This window comes from Andrographis paniculata, unplaced genomic scaffold (assembly GCF_009805555.1).
Source record: "Andrographis paniculata isolate CXL003 unplaced genomic scaffold, ASM980555v1 Contig95END, whole genome shotgun sequence".
NCBI lineage: Eukaryota > Viridiplantae > Streptophyta > Magnoliopsida > Lamiales > Acanthaceae > Andrographis > Andrographis paniculata.
This window is the reverse complement of record NW_026137634.1, coordinates 139,082-163,028: the sequence shown is the minus strand read 5'-3', so window position 1 is coordinate 163,028 and position 23,947 is coordinate 139,082. Positions and strand designations below refer to the sequence as shown.

The 23,947-nt window shown below is 37.2% G+C and overlaps 6 protein-coding genes across 17 annotated transcripts; 4 read left to right on the top strand and 2 right to left on the bottom strand.

Moving 5' to 3' along the window:
* The first annotated feature begins 611 nt into the window (after positions 1-611).
* LOC127243293 (uncharacterized) lies at positions 612-3,100 on the top strand. Its single transcript, XM_051263243.1, has 2 exons — positions 612-902; positions 2,259-3,100. Exons 1-2 carry the CDS (start codon positions 754-756, stop codon positions 2,854-2,856), a joined length of 747 nt encoding a protein of 248 aa, XP_051119200.1. The 5' UTR covers positions 612-753; the 3' UTR covers positions 2,857-3,100.
* A 457-nt stretch (positions 3,101-3,557) lies between these two features.
* LOC127243542 (ATP-dependent Clp protease proteolytic subunit 4, chloroplastic-like) lies at positions 3,558-5,998 on the top strand. The gene is made up of 3 exons (XM_051263629.1): positions 3,558-4,027; positions 4,771-5,271; positions 5,762-5,998. The coding sequence occupies exons 1-2, from the start codon at positions 3,609-3,611 to the stop codon at positions 5,255-5,257; spliced, it is 906 nt and encodes a 301-aa protein (XP_051119586.1). The 5' UTR covers positions 3,558-3,608; the 3' UTR covers positions 5,258-5,271; positions 5,762-5,998.
* Positions 5,999-6,509: 511 nt separating this feature from the next.
* LOC127243683 (uncharacterized) lies at positions 6,510-11,312 on the top strand. Of its 4 annotated transcripts, none has more exons than XM_051263840.1 (6): positions 6,510-6,906; positions 7,600-7,730; positions 8,289-8,411; positions 8,539-8,666; positions 9,568-9,758; positions 11,269-11,312. In XM_051263840.1, the coding sequence occupies exons 1-6, from the start codon at positions 6,696-6,698 to the stop codon at positions 11,295-11,297; spliced, it is 813 nt and encodes a 270-aa protein (XP_051119797.1). In that variant the 5' UTR covers positions 6,510-6,695; the 3' UTR covers positions 11,298-11,312. The 4 variants fall into 4 exon arrangements, with proteins under 4 accessions (XP_051119797.1, XP_051119796.1, XP_051119798.1 ...); XM_051263839.1 differs by lacking the exon at positions 11,269-11,312 and adding an exon at positions 10,185-10,517; XM_051263841.1 differs by lacking the exon at positions 11,269-11,312 and adding an exon at positions 9,857-10,068 and having other exon boundaries at positions 6,511-6,906.
* LOC127243680 (protein CYCLOPS-like) lies at positions 10,240-13,389 on the bottom strand. Of its 3 annotated transcripts, XM_051263830.1 has the most exons (10): positions 13,032-13,389; positions 12,867-12,922; positions 12,614-12,745; positions 12,489-12,537; positions 12,358-12,410; positions 11,561-12,269; positions 11,373-11,427; positions 11,095-11,143; positions 10,490-10,618; positions 10,240-10,369 (listed from the first exon to the last, which is right to left on the bottom strand). In XM_051263830.1, exons 1-10 carry the CDS (start codon positions 13,221-13,223, stop codon positions 10,246-10,248), a joined length of 1,548 nt encoding a protein of 515 aa, XP_051119787.1. In that variant the 5' UTR covers positions 13,224-13,389; the 3' UTR covers positions 10,240-10,245. The 3 variants fall into 3 exon arrangements, with proteins under 3 accessions (XP_051119787.1, XP_051119785.1, XP_051119786.1); XM_051263828.1 differs by having other exon boundaries at positions 12,358-12,537; XM_051263829.1 differs by having other exon boundaries at positions 11,373-11,424; positions 12,358-12,537.
* Positions 13,390-14,766: 1,377 nt separating this feature from the next.
* On the top strand, positions 14,767-22,675 carry LOC127243681 (cyclin-dependent kinase F-4-like). 6 transcript variants are annotated; one of them, XM_051263833.1, is made up of 17 exons: positions 14,767-15,105; positions 16,098-16,779; positions 16,841-16,940; positions 17,061-17,129; positions 17,221-17,310; positions 17,398-17,536; positions 17,909-18,011; positions 18,090-18,142; positions 18,246-18,312; positions 18,416-18,524; positions 19,740-19,805; positions 19,989-20,057; positions 20,133-20,193; positions 20,281-20,394; positions 20,508-20,603; positions 21,123-21,371; positions 22,184-22,675. In XM_051263833.1, exons 2-16 carry the CDS (start codon positions 16,772-16,774, stop codon positions 21,326-21,328), a joined length of 1,350 nt encoding a protein of 449 aa, XP_051119790.1. In that variant the 5' UTR covers positions 14,767-15,105; positions 16,098-16,771; the 3' UTR covers positions 21,329-21,371; positions 22,184-22,675. The 6 variants fall into 6 exon arrangements, with proteins under 6 accessions (XP_051119790.1, XP_051119789.1, XP_051119788.1 ...); XM_051263832.1 differs by lacking the exon at positions 22,184-22,675 and having other exon boundaries at positions 16,098-16,431; positions 16,520-16,779; positions 21,123-21,612; XM_051263831.1 differs by lacking the exon at positions 22,184-22,675 and having other exon boundaries at positions 21,123-21,612.
* LOC127243684 (uncharacterized) lies at positions 21,890-23,917 on the bottom strand. Of its 2 annotated transcripts, none has more exons than XM_051263842.1 (3): positions 23,547-23,917; positions 22,728-23,457; positions 21,890-22,597 (listed from the first exon to the last, which is right to left on the bottom strand). In XM_051263842.1, exons 2-3 carry the CDS (start codon positions 23,072-23,074, stop codon positions 22,114-22,116), a joined length of 831 nt encoding a protein of 276 aa, XP_051119799.1. In that variant the 5' UTR covers positions 23,075-23,457; positions 23,547-23,917; the 3' UTR covers positions 21,890-22,113. The 2 variants fall into 2 exon arrangements, with proteins under 2 accessions (XP_051119799.1, XP_051119800.1); XM_051263843.1 differs by having other exon boundaries at positions 23,649-23,917.
* Positions 23,918-23,947: the final 30 nt, after the last annotated feature.

Below are 23,947 nucleotides of genomic sequence, written 5' to 3'. Positions count from 1 at the left end.
TATTTAATGATATATTAATAGAATATAATAAATAGTAACATTATTAGTGCTACCGTGTTGTTTACTATGATCCCACTAGATTGCTGCTGCTGCTGCTAATTGATTGATATCTGAATTAGTTAGTTAGTTAGTTAGTTAGTATGTATTGATTATTCAAACCACCTTGGATGAGATTGCTGGAAGCCACTCACCAAAACGGGTTACAAGTTCATGTGTCCTTTCTTACTCAAACACATTCCAACTTGGCTGGGTACAATTAATTTGGTTGTATTTCATTTGATAAAATCATTCGGGTATTGATTTTGGGATTTGGACATTCAACCATTCCCGGGGTATAAGAGAAAGATCTGTTTGCAAAATTTTTGAAATTAAAATTAATAGTAAAAGATTTCGAAATTTGGAGTATAATATGGAAAAATAAAGTTTTGATTGGGTTTGATTTGAGATTTGTGAGTGAAAGAATTGGATATATAGTACAAACAATATCATCTCAAAGCAAAAGAGCCTTGCAAGTGACACTGACAATGCCCAGCTATTTATTCATATTAGATGGGCCAATTCTGGGCTGGACTTTGCCATGCCGACGCCGTCCTACAAAAGCGTCAATTCTATTTGAAATCGTTGGAAACACACATGCGACTCATGTTCTTTCAGTAAAAAGGAAATCCCCGATTCTGCCTCCTCGCGATATTTACCGCAGTGGTGTGGCCTGTGGAAGGACTATCACTGCACTCTCAACTGCTCCAACTCGGAATGGGGAAGAAGCCGTCAGCAGCGAGCGCCAATTCCGTAAGCGAACAACTTCACACCGCGGCGAGATCCGGCGACCTGAAGGCGGTGCAGGCCATATGCGCCGCCAATCCACTCGCCGTCAACTCACGCGACAGGCACTCTCGCACTCCGTATCCTCTCTACTTATAATTATTCCCCCAATTTGACTGGTACAAAGTGTGCTAGTCCTTTTATTATTATTGTTGCTGTTGTTATTTGGAGGTTTGATTTCGTATTTGGTTTTAGGTTTTGATTTCTAGATCAGCTCAAACCAATAATTGAAATACATGGAGATATTTTCCGCTGTTTTACGAAGCTCTTTAAGTTTTTATGTAGCATCTTTTTTACCGGAAATTTTTGCGTAGGATAAAGAATGATGAACAAGTTAGCGGTGTCAACATGTGCTTTTACATATGTTTTCTGGAGCTTTGGTAGTAGTAAAAAAGTTAGTTATTTTGTATTTGATTTTTGAATAGAAAATAGTGCTTGAGAAATAGGTATTGGATTTATTTAGAGAGAGTTTGTATGACTAAAAAAAGTTGAAAACGTAAGTAAAGAGAGACGTTGTTGAGGAGATATTCTTCATTATTAGTAGCATTTATCTGGTAATAACATGTGTATATATTTCATTGACAGTTTTGACGCCTTACTTCTGAAAAGGTCATGGTATCTTTCCTACGATTATGATACATCTTGTCCTTGAAATTGTCTTTTTGCACTATAGGGTATGAGCTTGAATGCAATTCATCTTGAATTTTTTGGCATAAGCCAGGTTAATTTATTGTTGCCTCGAGTCGGTTCTTGAAGAACTTGAGAGTTATATGGCTAACAATACAATAAGATATACTCCCTCCGTCCCACATAATTTGTCCCTATTTTCTATTTTCGTCCGTCCCACATAATTTGTCCTTTCCTTTTTTGGAAAATTAATTATACACTTTAATCATATTTTAAAATTTAAAATTTAAATTTTTTTTAATCTTAATTAAACTATTTAGTTATCTTAATCTTAATCTATAATTATTTTTACTAATACATTTCTTAATTGCTTATTGATTATATTTTACCTAAATTCTCGTGTCTACGGTAATAGACCCATGTTACATGGGACGGAGGGAGTATATGGTTAAAGATAGGATATACTTCTATCTGCGCCAATGTTGTATGTGTGAAGAGCATGTCATTCTTGAAGCCCGCGACATACATTATTATATAATAAATGTAATGTTTGTATCATTTAGAATGTTTACTAAGAGGAGTGTGCACAAGTTCTATACAGTAACAATAATTTTATGTTTCTTTAATAAAATCTAACATGTGTGTAAGCAATTCGAATATTTCTACATTAGGACTCAGTGGCAGTGGATTGGTGCTTGTGGGGATCATGACATGCCCCATAGAGAACTATGTTCAAAGCTGGTTTCACAGCTCTCTTCTACTTCAAGTCTTTATGGTATATTATTTCCTTAAGCGTCATTGAATTATAGACTGCATCTAGCAGCATGGTCAGGGCACGCAGAAGTGGCAAACTATCTGTGCAAGAACAAGGCTGAAGCCAGCGCTGCTGCAATGGATGACATGGGCGCAATCCACTTTGCTGCTCAAAAGGGTCATCTAGAAGTTATCCAGATCCTCGTGGCGGCAGGAGTCTCCATCAAGTCCACCAACCGGAAGGGCATGACTGCCCTTCACTATGCTGCACAAGGATCCAACCAAGAACTCATCAAGTATTTACTAAGGAAAGGTGCTAGTGGGGATTCTCAGAACAAGGCGGGGAAAAGCGCCGTTGATCTTGCCAGCAGTGAAGACATCCGTAAGCTGTTAGCTGAATACAAGTCAGTGTCAGACAAGGTCGTTGAAAATGGTAATGAGAAAAGCGAGAAGAGTGAAGAAGAAGGGTTGAAGATGGAAGATAATGAGAGTTTGCAGGGACACGAGGAAGGGAAGGATGAACCAGGAAGCGTGAAGAGACGGGGTGCAGAGGAGGATGCTGAAGAAAGCCAGAGGGAAACTAAGAAGTCGAGGGTTGCTCTGAGTCATCTTCTAGCTGCGGACGATGCTGACGACGAAAATGAAGAAGGTTAGTGTAAACTCTAGTGTATGCTTGTTTTTAACAGCAGTTGGATTATTATTATTAGGGTGATTTTGATATATTGATGTGCGCTAGCTAGTGTTGTAGGGATGAGCTAACGCATATTATATCTATATATATATATATACATTTGTCTTTGTTCCCCAAATTTGTAATTACTGTTTAATTATCATTACTCGTTAATAGAATGATACCTTTTATGCAAAATCAATCTAATCTAAATATAATAACAATAAATCTGCGGCTTGGTTTACTGAGTGTACACTCTCGGATAACGGCTGCGGGTTCATGTTATAAAAAAAAAAAAAAAAACAATAAAGGTTGCTGCTTGTTCTGCTATAGAATAATTCATTACAAATGGTCTCTGCTAAAATTTATTTATCTAATTAAATATTACCAAACTATTTTAGTCATTCATAATTTCAATGCATTATATGTATATATATACTCAACATATAATATAACCAATTAATGATTTTTAAAAGCAACTAATTTAATAGTTATTAAATAATACAGTATATTTTTAAAAAGTAGCCAATAAATATATGTATAAAGAAATCAAATGATATTGGAATTTAAATATTTTAAAAAGTAGCTAATCAATAGTATTATATTCATTACCTTCCGATATTTATTTGTGTTTGCAAAGCAAAAGCCCAATACATTGGGCTTCAAATTTGCTGTGCAACAACATATATGTTTTCTTTGTCGCCTAATCTTCCCACAGTTCCTCCGTCGACTCGCCATGGATACTCTTACCTTCTCTGCGCCTCTCAGCCACCGCTCTTCCCCTGCTGTCCGCCGCCCCTCCGTCCTCAAACCTTCATCTCCCTCCTGCCTCTTTCTTAACAGTAAGAAAAACCTAGCTTCTACGTTCAATTGCTCCGTCAATTCCGTCGACGGCCCTACTATTTCCTCCCCGAAATTGGCTGAATCCCTACTTTTCCACCTCTCCGCTTCTTCGCCGCAGACGCCTGCCACGGCTATGCGTGGAGCCGAGGCCGATGTCATGGGATTATTGCTCAAGGAGAGGATTGTGTTTTTGGGGAATAGCATCGATGATTTTGTTGCTGATGCCATTATTAGTCAGTTGCTTTTGTTGGATGCGCAGGACTCCACTAAAGATATTCGCCTCTTCGTCAATTCTCCGGGAGGCTCACTTAGGTGCGTTCGTGTCATATGAATTGATTTTAACTTAAATTCAAATTTGAATCTTAGTTCCATCATCTGCAAGTTTTCATAGTTGCTTGGGATACATGGCAAAGTAATGTGAAGCAATTTTAATTTAATTGTATAAAACCCAAACAAATAATTCTTTTTGGGTGTGTATAGATAATGTCCAAACCTCAGTTTGGCTATTGGATGTTTCCTTTCAACACAGAAGGAATGAAATCATGTCGCAAAAATTAGTATCTTGGCTATGATAAGCATGTGTGAACAAAATTAAAGTTGAGCTCAACCAACGCAGATGGTAAAAATGGTTACTTGGAAATCATGGTCAACTTAAATGCTTAATTGAGTGGTTAACGACTATGCTACTTCTCTTTCTATTGAAAACAGATGCATAATTTCGATCTTAAGAACATTAGTGTATTTGAATTGAATTTTGCAGGGGTTATTGCTCATATTCGACTCAATGATACTCTGTGAACAGTGTTAGTGAACATGGGCCTTATATGGTGTGCAGTGTTGAAGCTTGAATGCTTAATTGGTTATATTTTTGCCCTAACCTGTTTGGTTTAAATCCTTTGGCTAATTACCTTCGCTGTTAGTTATTGTGAAACGAGAAAGAAAGGTGGACATGGAAACAACAGTCTTTATACATCTTTTCTACGTTGTAAATTTTCTTCATCATGATAGTGGTTATAAGGATTTTTATTTATTTTTTCCTTTTTTGGGCTTTTAAGTGCTACGATGGCCATCTTTGATGTTGTGCGGCTAGTGAGGGCTGATGTCTCGACAGTTGCACTGGGCATATCAGCATCTACAGCATCCATCATTCTTGGCGGTGGTGCCAAGGGAAAACGCCTTGCGATGCCTAATACTCGAATTATGATTCACCAACCACTTGGGGGTGCTAGTGGACAGGCTATAGATGTGGAAATTCAGGCACGAGAAGTCATGCATAACAAAACAAATGTCACCAAAATTATATCCGATTTCACGGGAAGACCGTTTGAACAGGTTGAGAAAGATATTGATAGAGATCGGTACATGTCCCCAATGGAAGCAGTTGAGTATGGCATTATTGATGCCGTCATTGATGGAGATAGCATTATCCCACTCATACCAGTTCCTGAAAAGGTTAAGTCATCAATGTTTGATTATGTGGAGATCAGTAAGGATCCCAAAAAGTTCTTGACGCCAGATATCCCAGATGATGAGATATATTGATCAAAGCCATACAGGTGCGCAGCATTTTCTCATGATATTTCATTTTTGTGTACTTGGCACGAACCTGCTTCCATCTCTTTGAAGTAAGACCATTTCAGATGTCATACCAATTGCCGATTTATTTAAAAAGAACATGTAAATGGAGAAAAGTTTCCGTAGGCTCTCTCTTTTCAAGTATACTGTTCCTTGATCTTCGCGTAAACTGATTGCTTTAGATGGCAGCCCAATCACTTTTTAACAATTAGAGATGTATCTTTGAGAACTCTCTCTACTCTGTATCCTGAAACAACAGATGGTGCAATTTTAATTCTTTGTCACAAGTATCAGTTTTTGAACGATGAATGAAGTAAAGTAGAAGAATTCAACGAAGTATTCGATTGATATCTCTGTTAACCATTGTTTTACTATACAGTTATCTGACAATGTGTTGGCTTTCGCCATGTTTAAGTTTTTCTACAATGGTCTCTACTTGTTTCCTGAGCATACACTGTCAGTATATTTCAGACGCAGAAGAGGGATTCAGGATAGGTTTGATCCCGGCAACAGCCCCAGCCCCAACACGGCCATTTTTATCTGCTTTTAGGTTTTACGTGCGGCCAAATTGTTGGGTCGCATCGGTAATAGACTGAGATTCATTTTAGCTTATCAAGGAGTGACAAAATACATTTACGTCTTTTGGCTGAATTGTCTTGTAAAGATTATTGCTATATTTGATTCTTACAATTGCTTTGCCTTCTTTTACTTGGAATTGTTTTGCAACCCAACGGGGGCTGTGCTTTTAATGGTTAGATTGGACCCTCCTTTCTTTAAATTCAAATTCACTCTTGATTCCTCTAATTAATACTCTAATTCTAATATATATATATATATATATTTGTAAAAAAAATAATACTAATAATAATGAATGAATGAACAATGATTAAAGTGATGATTAATAGATATAAATGGTTGCCGATGAACATTTATCAGATAGTTCAATCTAGCCTTTTGTTTGTGACCAAAAGAGCACACCCGAAGAAGTGGGACTAATGGCAATTGGAGAAATTAAAAAGACATCTCATTTTTTTTTATTATATGATTGATGGAAGATGAAATTGTTGCTGTGGTTGGACTTCCGTTTTTTTTTTTTTTTTTTCTTCCTAATCCAATCCCACAGCCACAGCCACAGCCACAGCCACAGCCACGTACGTACCAATACCATTGATATTTTTTTATAGATTGAATTGTGACTTTGCCGGTCCAGTCCGGTCCAATTCAAAAGGCTCTTTCCAGGCTTTTGCCGATTATATTTTGATTAAAATTAAAATAGTAATCGTTTCCCTTTCGGCTTCCCCCAAACGCAAGAGTCCACAGACACTCTGACGCCGGGATGGATCTCCGGTGACGGGGACTCGGCGGCCGAATAATCGCAATATTCTGTAGGGAGGAGCAGACTCCCATGGATTCCCCGGAGATCAACGAGCCGAGAAATAAGGGCAATAGGAATAGTCTTCGTCGCATGCTTTTCCGTTCCTGTTTTGCCGTCCTCTCCTCTCTATTAGTTTTCCTTTTAATTTTCTTTGCGACGCTGTATACAGCTCTTTTGGTTGGAAATTTATCGTTTTGGAGCCCGATTTCTGTTCACTCGCGTTGCCGAATAGTTTCAAGCAGTGAGTCTTCCGGTGTGATTGTATTCGTCTGAGGTGTAGAGTACTTGGCTTTTGCTTGTATGTATGCGATTTCCTTGATGATTCGAAACTGAGATGAATTTTTCTGGTGGTTATCGAGTCATGGTAGAGGAAATATGAAAGCTTCGGTTTCGAACTTTGAATGTGGGTTTGAGGAATTTGTATCTGTGGCTAATAAATTGGTTCTAGAAAGCTTTAACCTTGTTTGAACCAGCAGAATTATCCCAATCTGTAGCTTTGTTTTTAGAACTTGTGATGTATAATCCATTTTTTTTTGTGAAATGATGAATTGATATTTATCATTAATTTTCTGTTTAATGAATGAATGCAAAATTTTTGTGCATGCTTGGATGGTTTTGGTGATTTTAAATTTTCGTTATTTGGTTACTTAACAAGTCTTTTCCCCATAAAGCATAGACATATTTATTTAATGCAATTTATGAAATCTTAATTTGAAACCAACTTGACAAATGATTGAATGTTGTGACATTTTATCCTCATGTTTGAAATTTCTCTGAATCAACCATTTTGGCCAGATTTTAAGCAAATATAGCTATAGATGATGTTGTATAATCGCCAAACTAGTGGTTCATATCAACAAAAGGTATCTGTTATCTCTAGCAATGAGTTATTGTACTACCCTGGCTAACGGTACTATAATTGATGTTTTTGCAGGTGTTGATTTAAGGTCATCCAAGGTCTGTGAATTAGGCCTTCTAAATTACAAAGCCAAGAATGTGTTCTATCCATTGGACAGGAAAAGATATCGATGCCATTACGACTATTACTGGGCATCTGTATTTAAGGTGATTCCTGCACTTCTTTTTAATAGAAAATAGAAAATAATCCTTTATATGGCCTGGTTTTTACTGAATTCTTGCTTGGGATTACATTTTTACGGAATTGTGGAAGATTATTTACTACAAGATTCTTATGTATATTTTAAAATTGGCTGTTGGTATGAACATGAAGAATTTCACACTGAAACAAGCATTCGTTTTTGATGTTCGCAACTTCAAGTAACTTGACTATAAATGCATTCGGATGCCCTTCCTAGTCACTACATTTAACTATTACTAAAATTTGTACCCGGAATGAATTGTTTGTGGAAATATTTTTATGACAATAAAGCGGTAATCCTGATCCGGTATGACAGAAGACTTCTGTCTTATCATGTAGAACTTACCTTTTTCATCTATAACATCCTGCAAAACTACATCACCAATCAATAGTGCTTTTAACTGCTGATTGCATGTTCTTGTTGGGCTTATAAACATACATTCTATATTATCTAGATGTCCTTTGTAATTTTTAAGGTTTCTTCAAATTTTGGGTTGCACAAATAATTTGATTTCAGCTGGCAGGTTGAATACATAGATCATGCGGGCCAGGCAAGGTTTGCACATGCTGAGGCCCCAGATGAAGCCCTTCCGAACAACTGTCGACCCAGTTTTGGTGTTGCATGGTTAGCCAAAGATAAATTTAAGGTGGTCACTGTAGGCATGATCTTTGGCATTGAGACAGGAATTTCATTTGATCTTGCTGTTTACTGACTTTAGGAGACTATCCTTCTTCTAAATGTGTTACACATCCTTTTTGTGTTTGCCTACCCAGGTAAATGAAACATATGAGTGTTGGTACACACTAGGAACTTCTAAAGTAAACATAAACTACAAAGGTTTGTTTAATTGCCAAGCTGAGAATCCTTCTACTGCTGAAATGCTCAAGCGATGTTCTATCCTGTGAGTAGTATGAATTTTTATTTTATTTTATGTTACTTTTCTTTTATTCTACTTATTTTTTCTTTCCTGTTTTTTTTTTTTTCTTGATGATCATAAATTCATTTAGAATCAATAAATTTGTAGTGAAAAATTGTTGTGATACTCAAAGGTTGTGGTTAATTGAATTTCAATGATTTGGATATAAGATTACTTGGTGCCTCCTGCCTTATCATTTTATGTATTTTATTTTGATATATTGACTAGAGTCTTAACTGAAGTTTCAGCAGGCAGTTGTTCTGGTTCAGCAATTTGTGACTTTACATGCTGAAGCTTCTTATAGACTATTTCTCACTCCACCAAGGCTTTTACTCGTTTATATGCTAAAGGAAGCAGTTTTGCAAATGATTTTATATTTGAATTCTTTATAACTCAGATATTCGTTAAAATGAAAGATTGTCATCAGTTTCATGCATGATGATTAGAATGCGTTCAATTATTCCCAGTTAACAATCTCTTTAGTTCCTAAGTAGGGCTGTTACATTGTAAACCAAGAGAATTTTTAGGCAAGACTCCAGCACTGTTATGCATATTTTCTGTTTTCTTTCCTTTTATTTCCATTTGCTGCATAAGTAAGTTTTCCAACCGGAACTAATTTGTGCATGTAGTTGCTGGACAGGAGATGAATAATTAATGCCAATTTTTATTGCACATCATATCTTTAATCGTGTCAAAGATGAACTTGATATTCTTGACCCAAATAGCGTGTCTGATTCTTCCCTTTTGTTTGGCTACTTTACCTTAATCAGATGCATGGATGATTATTACAGATATTTACAGAAACACTTCATAGTTGGATGTGATTTTAGAATAATTCATTTACCTTTCTTTCTCTGTACTCAAATGATTTATTTTGCCATGCCAGGTTTACTAGGATATTGAAGTCCTCATTTTTTAGTTCGGGATCAGTAACACTGTGGAGGTGGGATTTATTAGCTGGACTCATAAGTGGCTATATAACGGCGTTGTTATCCGTCACCGTGATTGGATTTCTCCCGTCCCTAGCATCTGTTATTCGCAGACGCATTAAATATTGGATGTCCTCTCTTCATCCAAGTATGATTTTTCTAAAGCGCACTTGTTTCTTTGTAATGTATTTTTCCTTTATGAGTTGGGTCACCATTCAATATGTCAAACGACTTGGCCTTTCATAGGCACATCATTGATATAGGGTGCACTCAATTTTCCTGGAGTCCTACTCATGGGTGCAAATCTGCATCACCAAGGGATTTAATTATGTATACCTTAATGTACCGGTATAAGTGATTGTGAGCAAATTGGTTCGCTTGTGCTGTTGTAGGTAGACTTGTCCCGAAGGACAGTACTTTTTGTACAGATGTAAAGTATTATGTTATGAGAGTATAATATTGAGAATTTTGTGCAAGTAGATTTAAGGGACTACTTGATTTTATCTTTGCTTAATTATTTAGACAGTGCACTATAGCACAATGGAAATACTTATGAAAAATATTGTTTTTTCAGACAATGAGAAACATATGCTAGAAGTGCTATAGCAGTGAACGGTTGTGATGATGATTAACAGTCACATGTTTCCAGTATCTGCAATAATCCTCTCAATTTCTTCTAGAAGTCGTTCCTTCTCATCTGACAACTCCTGGTTCTGTTTCTGAAGTTCTTCTATCTGCTTAGTCTGCTCAGAATCCTTTCTGAAATTCATAATCATGAAAAGCAAAGAACATGCTTGCGTTAGAAAGTAAGAATGATCTAATTTAGAGAAGCACAGATAGTTGGGAGATGGTTTTGTTTATTTCTTTCTTTCCTCTTACCTATTCATAAATGACAAGTTCAGTTTAAGTGATCGGACTTCCTTCTCAAGATTCTCACATCTCTTCAAAATGGATTGCATGTCTGTGGGGACTGCAGGTGTCGAACTCCTTTCCTTTGCTTCTGCCATCCTTAATTATCCAAAAGTACATACACACATATGTGTGTATATATATGTGTTTATTAGTGCAAAATTGACTTGAGTTTTGAAAGCATAACAATGCGAAAACATGGAAACTCTTACAACAAGGGGGTTAACGTATGGTGATGTTAGGAAATTGAATGCTATTTATTGTTTTTGTTTGGATTGACACCAAGTGATTGGAGGAGTTATTTTGATCCCAATTGACATCATGTTGATTTCAATCTTTATATTGGAACTAACTGCTTACTAAGATAATTAATATTGAAATCATTAATAATAGTTTAAGAATACTACTCAAGTGCTTCAGGAAGCATATGTGTGCACAGAGAGATTTGATAATTAGATCTTAAGGCATCCAGATATAAAACTGAACTCGATAATGCTATGGGTTGGTATATGCTATGCCATTCTCTATGATCGAGAGAGTGTGCATTTCCAAAGACAGGATAAAGTAGTACATACTTTCGTGATCGCTCCACCCTACGCTTCTTTGTTGGATCTCCTCTGTCCACTGCATTAAATGGGTGAGTTAGATACTGTTAATGGTATGAATGCCAGAGCGCCAGAAATAATGTGGTGATGACAATGCTTGATTTATGAGGATTCCTGAAAACTATATTTTACTATAATTTGTAGATGAAAAGAACACGGAAATCGACTATTAGTTTGAGTTTTAATACCCTCAAGGAGAGTAGAAATATACATCTGAAGCACATTCATCATGGGTTTCAAATACTAACCTGAACCAGCTGAAGTTACAGATCCGTATCGGATTAATCCTCCTTTCTGCTTCTGCTGTATGCATAAAATCCAGGTAAAGCTTAACTTATGAGTTCTTTTGCAGAATCAAAACTATTCACTAGACTCAATATATCTATTTTATGTCTTTGACAGAGGATAAAAAGATAGTCATGAATCGTGAAAGTACCTTCTGGATGTCTTTTGAGTTGTCATATGTATGCTCTTTGAAATCTTGATTCCTTCCAATTCCCCTTTGATTCCTAGAACTCTCGCAAACTGTGGGAGCTTGTGCAGAGATGCAGGGTTCATCGCACATGTCTACAAAACCATTCAAAATTATAGGTGGAGCAACTGATGACTCGCTCTGAGAAGGCTCCCGGGACACCATCCACATAGGGGTTGGGTTCGTGGGGCTCATAATATCCTCCATTAAGGATTCCTCAATCTTCTGTAAAACTCCAGTTTCTGCAACTCCAAGCATTGGTACATTCTGAAAGGTTCCTGGACTTTTATATGCTCGAATTTCCTGGGCTTGATTCAAGCCAGTATGGCCTAGAGCTTCTTCAGCACTATAGTACTCGAAAGAACTCTCCTCTTTCTCTGCCATGTTGTGGAGCTTCTTGCGCTCAAGTGTTCCCTTGAGCATGTTCACAACTGAAGAAATCTTATCCACACACCCTGCCTGAGGGTTGTTGAAAGCCGAGGAAGATGAATTAGATGGAGACATGAATGTAGTCAACTGATTGGGATTCTCGTATATTGGTGAAACATTGCTAAATCCATTTTTTTCCTTGGTTTCGTGCTTGAAATTGTTGACTGCAGTCGCAGATGCCTCATTAGTTACCTCGCTCCCTATAGTTGGTGTTTGTGATAGTTGCATAGCAGCATACCTCCTCCTTCACGAATTTGGAAAGGACTAATATGAGCCTCTGAAGACTGAAATCATGTTGTTTTCTGAACAAAGTTTACGATTCAAGCATGTACCTTAGTTCAGAGGATCGACTTCTAGTCATAGGTTGAGAGCTGTGGAACCATGCCTGCGCGTGAGTAAAGAAAGTGCTGCTCAGTACAAAAATGTGGAGTTGATTAGTTTTTTCAGACCAAGTATCTCTCACCTTTGCCAAAAACAGGTTACTAGCCTGCATTCCCTTCCCGACTCCAGCCCTGATGGAAAAGGAAGTCACAGTTATCCAACACGTGAAATGGGCCGACTACCCAAGACAGTAGTTACTGAGTGTACCTCGATGTGTTGAGATCGACTGCAGAATCAGCAGGCACAGGTATGGTCTCTACACTCACTACGTCATCATTTACCTTCTTCTGGATTGCTGCCGTGCTTTGATTAGATAAATTTGCTATTTCAGTTGATATCCTGAACTTCACACTAAATTTCATCAGCATAGATTGAGGATTGTGTAAAATTTGAGTTTTGAGGTAAAATGGTTTTACATTCTGTTACGGAATGAATGAAGTTAGGACAGGACATCTTTTACCTTCTTGATGGCTGTCTAGAGCGATGTGCTATCCCTGCTGGATGGCAGCCGTTGTTCTGTCGAAAGAAAGAATGGAGTGATATTTAAGACACATAATTACACGTTGGTTGAGATTGACTCTTTTCTACAAGATTTAAGCAATAAAAAGTTTTGTTAGTTGCTTGCCTCGCCGGTAGTGAGCCAACTCTTGAAGAGTTCCTCGCTGTCCGTTCGGAAATTTTGTGCTAGATTCTTGAACCCCAACATCTCCATGGATGGTGCGGGCATGCCTACCGTGCTCTCCATCACGGTCTTTATGAAAAGCTCCTCGCTCGTGTTCCTGTAGAACTCCGAGTATCCCCTTCCATCTAAATCCATTAGCTAACCAACCAACCAACCAACCTTAGAATGAACTTCTTATGATTGCATTTGAAAGACAAATGCAGTCCGTCAATGGCGTGTAAGAAAACTCGTTACAAATAAATAAATACATGTATTGTATAGTATAGTATGTCAACATTAATCCCATCGCTGTCGAATGTGTGTGTTTTGAACTTTTCACCAACACTGCTTAGGGACTAAAATGAAAATGAAGTTAGGAATCGAGAAAGCGTGATTTTGCACGAGATTCCAGTCAATAGATTTGTCTCTATGTGAATTATTCGGTCAAGCACGAAATTTGATCAGGAATAAGTAAATCAATTCCTGATTTAACATTTGTATGCATCATCATCATGTCTATTGGAAAACCTAATCCACCATCTTCTTCACTCAGCACAAGGAAATAAAATTAAAAAGACAACCTAATCCTCCACTAATTGTTGACTTGATTCAAATTATTTTATGCATAGCATAGCATAACATTTTACAGAACTACAACTAGTTCATTGCTTGATTGATTTCTTCAAAGTTTCAAACCGTGTCTGCAATAGTGACCCATTTACTTTAGTTAGAAGAACGACACAATTAAAAACATTAATACAGTTTTCTTGGTTACCTTTGACTGGAGCCTTTTTTTTTTTCAAATGGGTCTTAAAATACTAATTAGTTTAGTATAAATCCGTGGTTAGTATTATTGGGCAAGATGTGTGCCTTGAGAAGGAGCCAAAGAAGCACTTTTGGCACTGTGTCTAAAAAGGGGAATAATATCATTATCATATTATTAACATTTACACATCAATTCGAGTCAACTGCCAACCACGGCCTTACCGACAAAGAAACGTTCGAGCAAGCCGGCACTGCATTTTCATTTTGGTTGCCTTGTCCAAATTTTTAATCAACAATTACCATTTGGTTCTTAAGTTTCTAAAAACCACAATTTTTTATATGTATATATATTGTGATGATTTGTTTCTTTGCAAGTAGGAGTATTAATCAACAATGAAAATCGTAAAAGAAAATGATGGTTATCATGGTTCCATCTCATCACCACCAGTATATGATCTACTTATAAATCAGCATATATAATGTTGTGAAAAAACAGTCCATCAAACCCTAATCATGTACCTTAATAAATCATTAAAAATATCCAATAAATGATAAAAGCATGCCCTCACAAAAGTACTAAAGGGATTACTATTTCTTTTTTACTATTATTATTATTATTAATCAAAACAATATTTGGGAAAAGACTAGTTTCAACTCATTTTTGCAGGATAAATTCTACAAAATTGCAGGGATTGATAGAGCAATTTTTTTCACCCCATCATCAAAAACCTCCTCAGTCGTAGACTGTAGCTTCTATTTGCTTGTGTATAACAAGAAATCATTGGTTTGTAATTGAAAATTAATATAAAAAAGAGTTGGGTCAAGCCCAATTAAATTGGGCCTCAATTGGTGGATCGGGATATGGCAGGCCCAATACCCGGAGAGCGAATGGAGTTCCGTTTCCTCCATTTTCGATACTCCCAAGGACAAGGGAGGTAGCTATGAAAGGACAACACGCAACGGAGTTGTCTTCATCGTGAAGGCAGCAGTGGAGGAAAGTAGCGCGCCGCAGAGCAGAGCGGAGCGTCCCTTCTCTCATTTTCCTTGTGTGCAAAGCCAAGTCTCCCACACCTGATATTACCATGTTTCATCCATCCCCAACTACCTACGCTCCCAATTTTCTTTACCCATCCGCCCCTGGCACTTATCCTATTGGAATCGCTGTAATATGTAGGGAGGGTGGGCTGGCTCGCAGCACCGGACGTGTTATAGTATTATTCTAGTCATAGCAGAGGGGGAGGAACTTCAAACAAGTGCCTCGCTGCGTGATAGGGTAATGCAGTCTTCCTTTATGGTATTCTCTTTTTATTGCTTTGGGTTTTGATAACCGCGATGTATTTATATGGAATGGGGCGTGGTTAGATTGGGATCTGGTTCGAATTTCGATGGATATGGGGTGGTTATTCGCATCTGGAATTCTAATTTTTTAGCTTTTGATCAAGGGTTAGGGTGGTTATTCGCATCTGGAATTCTAATTTTTTAGCTTTTGATTAAGGGTTAGGGTGGTTATTCGGATCTGGAATTCTAATTTTTTAGCTTTTGATTAAGGGTTAGGGTAGTTATTCGCATCTGGAATTGTAATTTTTTAGCATTTGATTTAGGGTTAGGGTGCTTATTCGCATCTGGAATTCTTATTTTTTAGCATTTGATTTAGGGTTAGGGTGCTTATTCGCATCTGGAATTCTTATTTTTTAGCATTTGATTTAGGGTTAGGGTGCTTATTCGCATCTGGAATTCTTATTTTTTAGCATTTGAGTTAGGGTTCGGGTGGTTATTCATCTGGGTTGTTTCGTGTAATTCCCATTTTTGAATGCTGGATTGTGTTTGGAAGGAATAGATTAGAGCGGTGGTGGTTATTAAACCTGCAAAATGAAGAGGGAGGGGAGAGATACTTTCGATTAAGAGAAATGAGAAGTGTTGTTTGAATTGTTTCTTGCGAGGGTTTTCTGGAAATAACATTGATTCTTGATATAAAGTCCTCGCCATCTCATCACAGGTCAGGATAGATCCCGTTGTTGCATTGTAAGTCTAAAAGAGAGAGAGAGAGAGAGAGAGAGAGAGAGAGAGAGAGAGGAAAACCAAAAAAAAAAAAAAGGAGATCAAACCCTAATTTCCACATGAGTGTATCCATCTGCCAAAATTCTTGTGCTGGTTGTTTCCTTTGATATGTAGCTAATTATTCTGTTCTCTATTTTTTATTTTTTATTTTATTTTTTTTCACTCATTTAGCCTTACAGTAATGATACCCTTTGTCTTTGCTGCCAGGCTTCGATGAATTACGGGCTAAAGAGATTAGTATTATCTAGGACATGGATCAAGTCTGCATCTGGTCATATAGATGCCATTATCAAGTTTTCCCATCACACAAAGTCCTTGACCTGCAGTCTCTTGTCTCTAGAAAATTTCTTGTTCCATTTTGTCAACCGCTCTTAAGTAACAGTTTGCTTCAGTACATCATTACCGAGGATAAAGACTGGAAATATCTGTTGGATGGATTCATTCGCTAATCTTCTCTTGCAATTCTGTCGTTGTCAGTGCATTGCAGTGACAATCGTTATATCCTTTGGGAAGCAAACTTGTGGCAGAGTCAGGACTGCACGTAATGGAATCTGTCCGTTTTTACTCGTATCTGGGAATTCTACAATTTTGTGATCCTGATGCTAGTTTTTTGTTGCCCTCACTTCCAGTATTTGTGATCAACGCATGCTTCTAAGGCTCTGAATTGCATCTGTGGTTGCCCTATAGTGGGTTGCTTTCTCATATGTTGGAGTACAGCTGAAAATTTGCTGTTGAATTTTGTTAATTTAACCCGTCTTGTCATTTACATGTCATAGTGTAAAGTTTAACATGTATAGAAACTTCATTCCTTTTCTGGGAAGCAATATCATCTCCAATAAGTAGTGGTGGTGCGCCACACAACGTTTGAATTGATTGCAAGAATGGAAAGGTTTGATTATTCATAATTTCATGTATCTATTAAAAGATTTCTTTTTACGTAATGCATTTAGTTATCATAATGGTATCTGTAGGTACACAATAATTAAGGAAGTTGGTAATGGTACGTTTGGAACTGTCTCACGAGCCCTAAGCAAGCAGTCTGGTGAAGTGGTAAGTGTGCTAATTTTTTGAAGAATCTTACATTTTAAATGTGATAATTGTTTCTTCCAATTTAATGTAGAAGTACGTGATTTCAAAATAATAGTCATACTTCACTAATTGCTTGTACAGGTTGCAATTAAGAAAATGAAGAAGAGATACTATTCATGGGAAGAATGTATTAATCTGAGAGAGGTCAAGGTAAAAAAAAGGAATGCATTTTATCACCTTTTTTTTTTTTTTTTCTTGCTTGATGTTTATGGGAGACGAATGATGGGCTCTTTCTTGGCAGTCTTTGAGGAAAATAAGTCATCCGAACATAGTTAAGCTGAAGGAAGTGATTCGAGAGCATGATGTGTTGTACTTTGTCTTCGAGTACATGGTCTGCTTTGACTTTTTCCTCGCTTTTCTGGCATATTTTTGGAAACTTTTGTGTTCTATAAATTGATAAGTTGTGTTGAAATTTCAGGAGTGTAACTTATATCAACTTATGAAAAACAGAGTGAAATCTTTTTCGGAAGTTGAAGTGAGTAATTGGTGTTTCCAAGTATTTCAAGGTCTTGCATGCATACACCGACGTGGATATTTTCATCGTGACCTTAAGCCAGGTTATTAGATATGATTGATTTGTTTCCTGTGGATTCTTATGGTGTGAAATGTAGTTAATAATTACTACTCCAATCCGTTTTTTTTTTTGGTATATCTTTTAGCAAAATATCTTAAGTTAGTGATATTCGATATTCTGGATTCTAATTATGTTTGTGTGTGTGTTTTAGGACAGTATTTTATGGAATAATTTGGTTTATTTTTATTCTTTAGTGTTGCATTTTATTTAAATGAGGCATGCATGCAGTGGCTCCCGTTTACCTATTTTATCGGAATTTTGACTTAAGTTTTCCGCTTTTGTTCATGGAAAGTACATTTTATCATAATGTTAGCAGTCAAGTTGAATTGTGCTTATTTGCTGCTGCTTGTAACAGAAAATTTGCTGGTATCTAATAATCGGATAAAGATAGCTGATTTTGGACTCGCTCGGGAGATCAATTCCCAACCACCTTTCACTGAATATGTTTCCACGCGTTGGTGGGTGATCATACACTGATCTTTCTCTCTTATATATACTAATATTTTCCCAGAAACTGATTTGGTTACTTTTTACAGGTACCGGGCCCCAGAAGTTTTGCTGCAGTCACCAATATATGGTCCTCCCGTCGGTGAGTAGATTTCAAAAAACAGAAAGACATTACTTTTTTTTTTTTTTTTAATATATAAATTGTGAATGCTTTACCCAAAGATGATAATAACATTGTTTTTCAGACATGTGGGCAATGGGTGCAATAATGGCTGAATTATTCACGCTTCGTCCTCTATTCCCAGGTTTAAGGTATGTTATTCATTTCTGGGAATCCTTACTTTTTGTTTTTGTCTTCAATTTGTGCCTTTATGTGATATCTCTTAATTCCTTGTGCTATGCACGTTTCGTACAGTGAGGCAGACGAAATTTTCAAGATATGTTCTGTGATCGGAAGTCCAACACAAATTGAGTGGTCTGAAGGGCTTGAACTTGCTAGTGCCATCAATTTCCAGTTCCCACAGGTAAGTCTTTACTTGCTCCTTAGAATTTGTATCTATAATTGAATTTAATATATTGAATTACATGTATTTTTATTATTCCTTTCCTATTATGTAAGAGATCTGAATGTGTGATCACAATCATCTGTATCTTAGGTTTTGTTTCAAGTCTATTGCTATTTGCTCTACTTCTTCTCAGATTGTTTTGTTTATTTATTGTGGATTAATTGTATTCAATTATTCAATCCCTACTCAGTTCTAACTTTACCCTAATCAAGTATGAAGTTGAAGGACTAATTGCCCTTTTATAATAATCATTTGCAATGATACGAAAAGGAAATAATGGAAGAGAAATGCATTTATGTATTATGAACTTCCCTTAATATTTCTACGAAATCCTCTTTTAAAGAACAATTTTGTCTTCTAAGGAATCATTATTTTTTAGAGAACTATAGATCCAAAGAACAAAGTTTTCAAAATAATGACGAATATTCAGCATATAGTGTGAATCTTTTCACGGTTCATTTAATTATGTAATATATGTTCACCTTAGCAAAAAAAAAAAAAAAAAAAATGATGTAAAATTATAGAATTTATTAATGATTTGATCTTCAATGCATAATTCAAATTAATAATGCCTGCGTTTGTTTACCATTCAACTATATTTTGGCACTATGTACACCCGACCCCCACCAAAAAAATCACATCCAAGACCTAATTTTCGTTTAAATATTACATAGAAAAAAAAATGTATGTTTTATTTAAAGTATTGCATCCAACACTTATTTTTTCATTCAATTTTTTACTATTCCCAAAACAACCCAAAATACGAAAACACTTCCAAAAAATATCTAAATTCAGCCAAAGTTTTATCAATAATTACAAGATGTGAAATTGGAAATGTATTATGAATTGAATAGTGCAAAAATGAAGATGAAAAAACAAGCAACATACCCATAGATTTGTGTCATTTCACTAATTACGAGTTATTACAAGTGTCATTTTCCACCTTAAATATTTAATTTGATGGTTTAGGGTGTAAGTGCTTAAATTTGAAGTTATGGGGATAAAGTAGCAGATTGCTTTATGGGAATCAAATACAATTTACCTTTCTACTAAAAATAAAAAGCTTCCTCTTTCCTCGGGATTTTATCTTTAGGAAGTTTTGTATCGATGGCCTGTATTTCTCTTGAGAATAATGATTAATTTTTGTGCTTGTTAATTTGTTTAATGTGGTAGGTTGCAGGGGCGCCTCTCTCTATGCTGATGCCAGGAATCAGTGAGGATGCTGTTCATCTAATAGCTGTAAGTCTTCTTTGAACTATCAATGCACTGTATCTCCACTCTTAACACTCTCTAATTCATATCTTTGAGTTTTTCATCTGCATTTCACATTCCCAGACTTATTTCTTTTTCAAGTAAGCACCTTCCTTGAATGTTTTCCCTGAGTAACCATTCTAGTTTATTTTTATATGTTCCGAAATGTAGTCGCTGTGTTCGTGGGATCCATGCAAGAGGCCAACAGCTGTGGAAGCCCTTCAGCATCCACTCTTCCAGGTAACATATATATTGGTCATATTGTAAGATTCTCTCCTTGGGGCAAAAAAAAAAAGGTGGTTTACAATGTTGCAGAACTGCTTTTACATTCCTCCATCTCTGCGTTCCAAAGCTGCTCCTCTAAGAACATCTCCTGGTTAGTGTATCACTTTTCGTTCATACTGTTCATAATTTTTAATTTTTGATTCTCCTTAACACAAATTAGCACGCTATGCTTGTGTAGTTAGAACAAAGGATGGTTTGGAGCAAAAATGTAGTAACAGATACCCAGGAAGTTTATTGAACCAGAAGCCCATGAATAATAGCTTTTGTTCCTCTCAGTCTTCTTTAACATCAGGTATGGTGGTTTTAACATACCTCTGTTCCCATAACTTCTGCATCTGGTATCCTTATGTATCTTTATTTCGGTTTTTATTGAATATGGTTCACCTAGTTCTATGCCCTATCCAGGAGTGCAGAGAAAATTGGACCTAGTACATGATGCCCCTATAACTGGCAAAGCCCAAAAGAACTATGTAAAGCAAGCTGGGAAGTATCGGCTCAAAGGTATGAATGGAATTTGCAAGTATGTAGGGTTATTTTATTAGTCTAACCAAGTCGAATATCTTAGTTTTTAACTTGACTTAGCTCTTATTGTGTGACATCCTTGCTACAATATAGCATAAAGTACCTCTTTGGTTGTTTTTAGGGTGTTTCATGCCACATTTTTCGGTAATAATAGGATAGACTACATTACAAATTGCATGTATGGTATTTTACACTATTTCAATATAGCACCTTTCTTTTTTTTTTTTCCTCTTCAGTATATACCCTTAGAAATAAAATAAGATAAGATAGATAATATAATTGTATGGTATTTTAAGATGGGGAGAAAGGGGCTGGTAGAGCAAGCTACTTTTTGTGTTTGTGTCTTATGATCAATGACTTTTCATTTATATTTTTACCAACCGCTTCTGATGGATCTGAGATTTGAAATAAAATAATTTAAGAGCTTAAAAGTTTCTTAACTAAACACTTAACAGTGTCAACTCAAGCAAATTTAATTCTGAGTAACTTGTGGTTCAGCAGCCGGTAACTTGGGAAGTGCTCGTGGTGTTTCTGATGCATCTGAGAAGTTGGCAAACATGACGGTAGGCACAGGTAGGCTGTTGGCTAAGCCATCAGTGCCACGGTGTGCGAAGGCCGGAGGTTGGCGTGAGAAATCCAGCCTGTACATTGGACGATCACAAGAACTCGCCGGAAGATCATATTCCCGGAATGTGGTTGAGTAAATTAATGCAACCCCTGTTTGTTTGTCCATGTGGATGGAGGGAGGTAATCAATCTATGTTTGTCCGAGAAGCAACATTTCAATAGCATAGCATCTATAGAAGCCTCTGCTGTCATTGTGGTATATTAGAGCGTGGTTTGAATGTATGGATTCATCTGTGATGCCTGCTAGTCGACCAGATGTACTTGAGTGCATGCTGTTTTGGTTGTAATGTTTTCTCTCTGCCCTTTTTTTTTTAAAACACTGTTTGATAATCAATAATAATGATGAAACTCTTTGTTTGCGACATTGAAGGGTTTACTTACACCATAGAAAACATGTGTTTTGCTAATGTTTGGTCGATAGCTACCACAGTAGTGTGCATGTCTGTGCTTTCCAAAGACTCGGAGTCAGAGAAAGAGAGAGAGGTAGCCTGCATGGCCTACAAAATCGAGAAACACCAAGCTGTCCGAAACTACTACACCAACGCAGGTCTCCTCCGTATTGATTGATGGATTATGAGATGATGATGATTATGTTGGGGAGTTAGGAGAATCAATGATTTAAAAAATAAATAAAAGAACAAAAATGTAGCAGATTGGATAATTGATTATTGCGTAACAAATATCTTTAGAAATAAAAAATAAAAATTGAATGCATACATACATGCCTCTTTAAATAACTCTTAAAACAATCAAACGTACATACGGTGGGAACTTGCTAGTCAGTCCAGTGGGTGAAAATTGTTAGGAAAAGCATAATTTTAAATTTAATATAATCTAAACAATGATGAGTGATGAATTGTTTGTTATTTCTGGGCATCCAAGATCTGAGAAGAAGAATCAAATCTAAATTTAAATCTTCTTCTGTCCATGCAGATATATGCAGACGCGACGGCAGCGAGAACACACAAAACATGGGCAAAGAGCTGGAAATTTGCGAGCAACTCGGCTCGTGCCTCGTGGAGAGTCGAGCGGCACACAATGTTGTCCCCCTTGAGGAGGCAGCCGTCCGGCATCATGGGGCCATAGAGGGTGGCGGCAGTCTGGCAGAACCAGAGGCCCTGGAGAGCCACGGAGATGCCGCAGCACAGATCCACGGGGAAACTGGTGGGCATGATGGCGCCGGCAATGGAGGACGCTATGCAGAGGCCTATGAGGACAACCAGGATGAAGTGGTAGTACCCCTCCAGGCCCTTGTGATTCGTCGAGTGGAACTCAAACAGGAGGTATTCTGCTGCAAATGCTGCCGACACCACCAGGCATAAACCTCCTTCAGGCAACGGAACCCATCTGTTACTTATTAGTTAGTTAGGTAGGTTGTCAAAGACATACATACACAACCAAGTCCAAGTGTTTTACACGACATAATGAGATAAAGAACCATCCATCCAACACTACAAAATTCGACAGAATGACTGACCTTGTCTTCTCAGAAAGCAGCGCCACAACACCAAAGATCAAGAACATGAGTAGCATCCCGGAGTGCTCAAAGTTGTTCATATGAGCAGGATTCAGCGTTCCATCCACGACAATCTTGAGATGTGTGGCAATCAAGAACTCGATGCAGAGATCAAGGGTGCCACCAATTGTAATAACATAGAGCTCCAAGTACTTCAACTTTCCTTCAAAGCCCGGCACCGGGTGCCACACCCTGACCCTAAATGATTCGGGGCTCCATACAAATCGGACCACGGCGCACCACATGTGCCACAGGCCAACAACGAGAAACAGCGTCCCAGGAATGACATGGCCTATGAAAGAACCCATGGTATCCAAATCGTGTGAGCAAGGGGAATAATGGAGGTGAGATTGCAAAGATAAGGCAAGTTAAGTTAAGTTTCACTGTTGCTCTGAAACCAATCTTCTAACTCTAGTTGCCAAATTTGACAAGTGGCAATCATGGCAAGCAACACCTTTTTTTAGCAATCACTGCTCGTACCAACAAAAACGAGCCCTACAGAAAATCCTCTTTATATATGATTTCTCAGTTTGATGATGATGATGATGATTCCCTGACGCAATTCAACAATCTGATAACACTAGATCGGGCTAATCTTATCTGACCTGACCTCCTCTCCTCTCGGGTTACCCTGTTATCAAACATCTTGGTTTCTAGATAAATATCCAGTGAGAGGAGAAAACAAATTAACCTGAAAAACATAAACGAAGATAACAATGTGATGCGAGTAAACAAAGAGAGTAGTAGTAGTAGTAAATAATACTGAGATCAAAATGACACCAGAAACTAGAAAAAGTGTTTTTTTTCTTCTCGTTTCTTTTGCTGAATCAAAAGAATAGATTGAGTAATGATGGTGAAAAGTGCGATGGCGAGCTGACGCACGCCAATTATAATGACGTCATTGAATGGAGTGCCTGCCAAAAATCGTCGGTTCGACGCCACAATGATTCCGCCTTTGATCTGTCAAATCAAATCCAAATCCAAATCGGAGACGAAGACCAAACCCGTCAGCCAGGCTCTTCTTTCTGCTTCTTCCTCGTTCGTTAACAAACAAACAAATAAAGATGATGATGACGAGGGGTGCAGAAAAGAAAAGCGTCTTTTTCGAGATCTGATGAGCCCTCCCTCCGTACCGGTTGGTTAATCATTCATTCATTCAGTCGCTGGCTTTGCAGATGAGT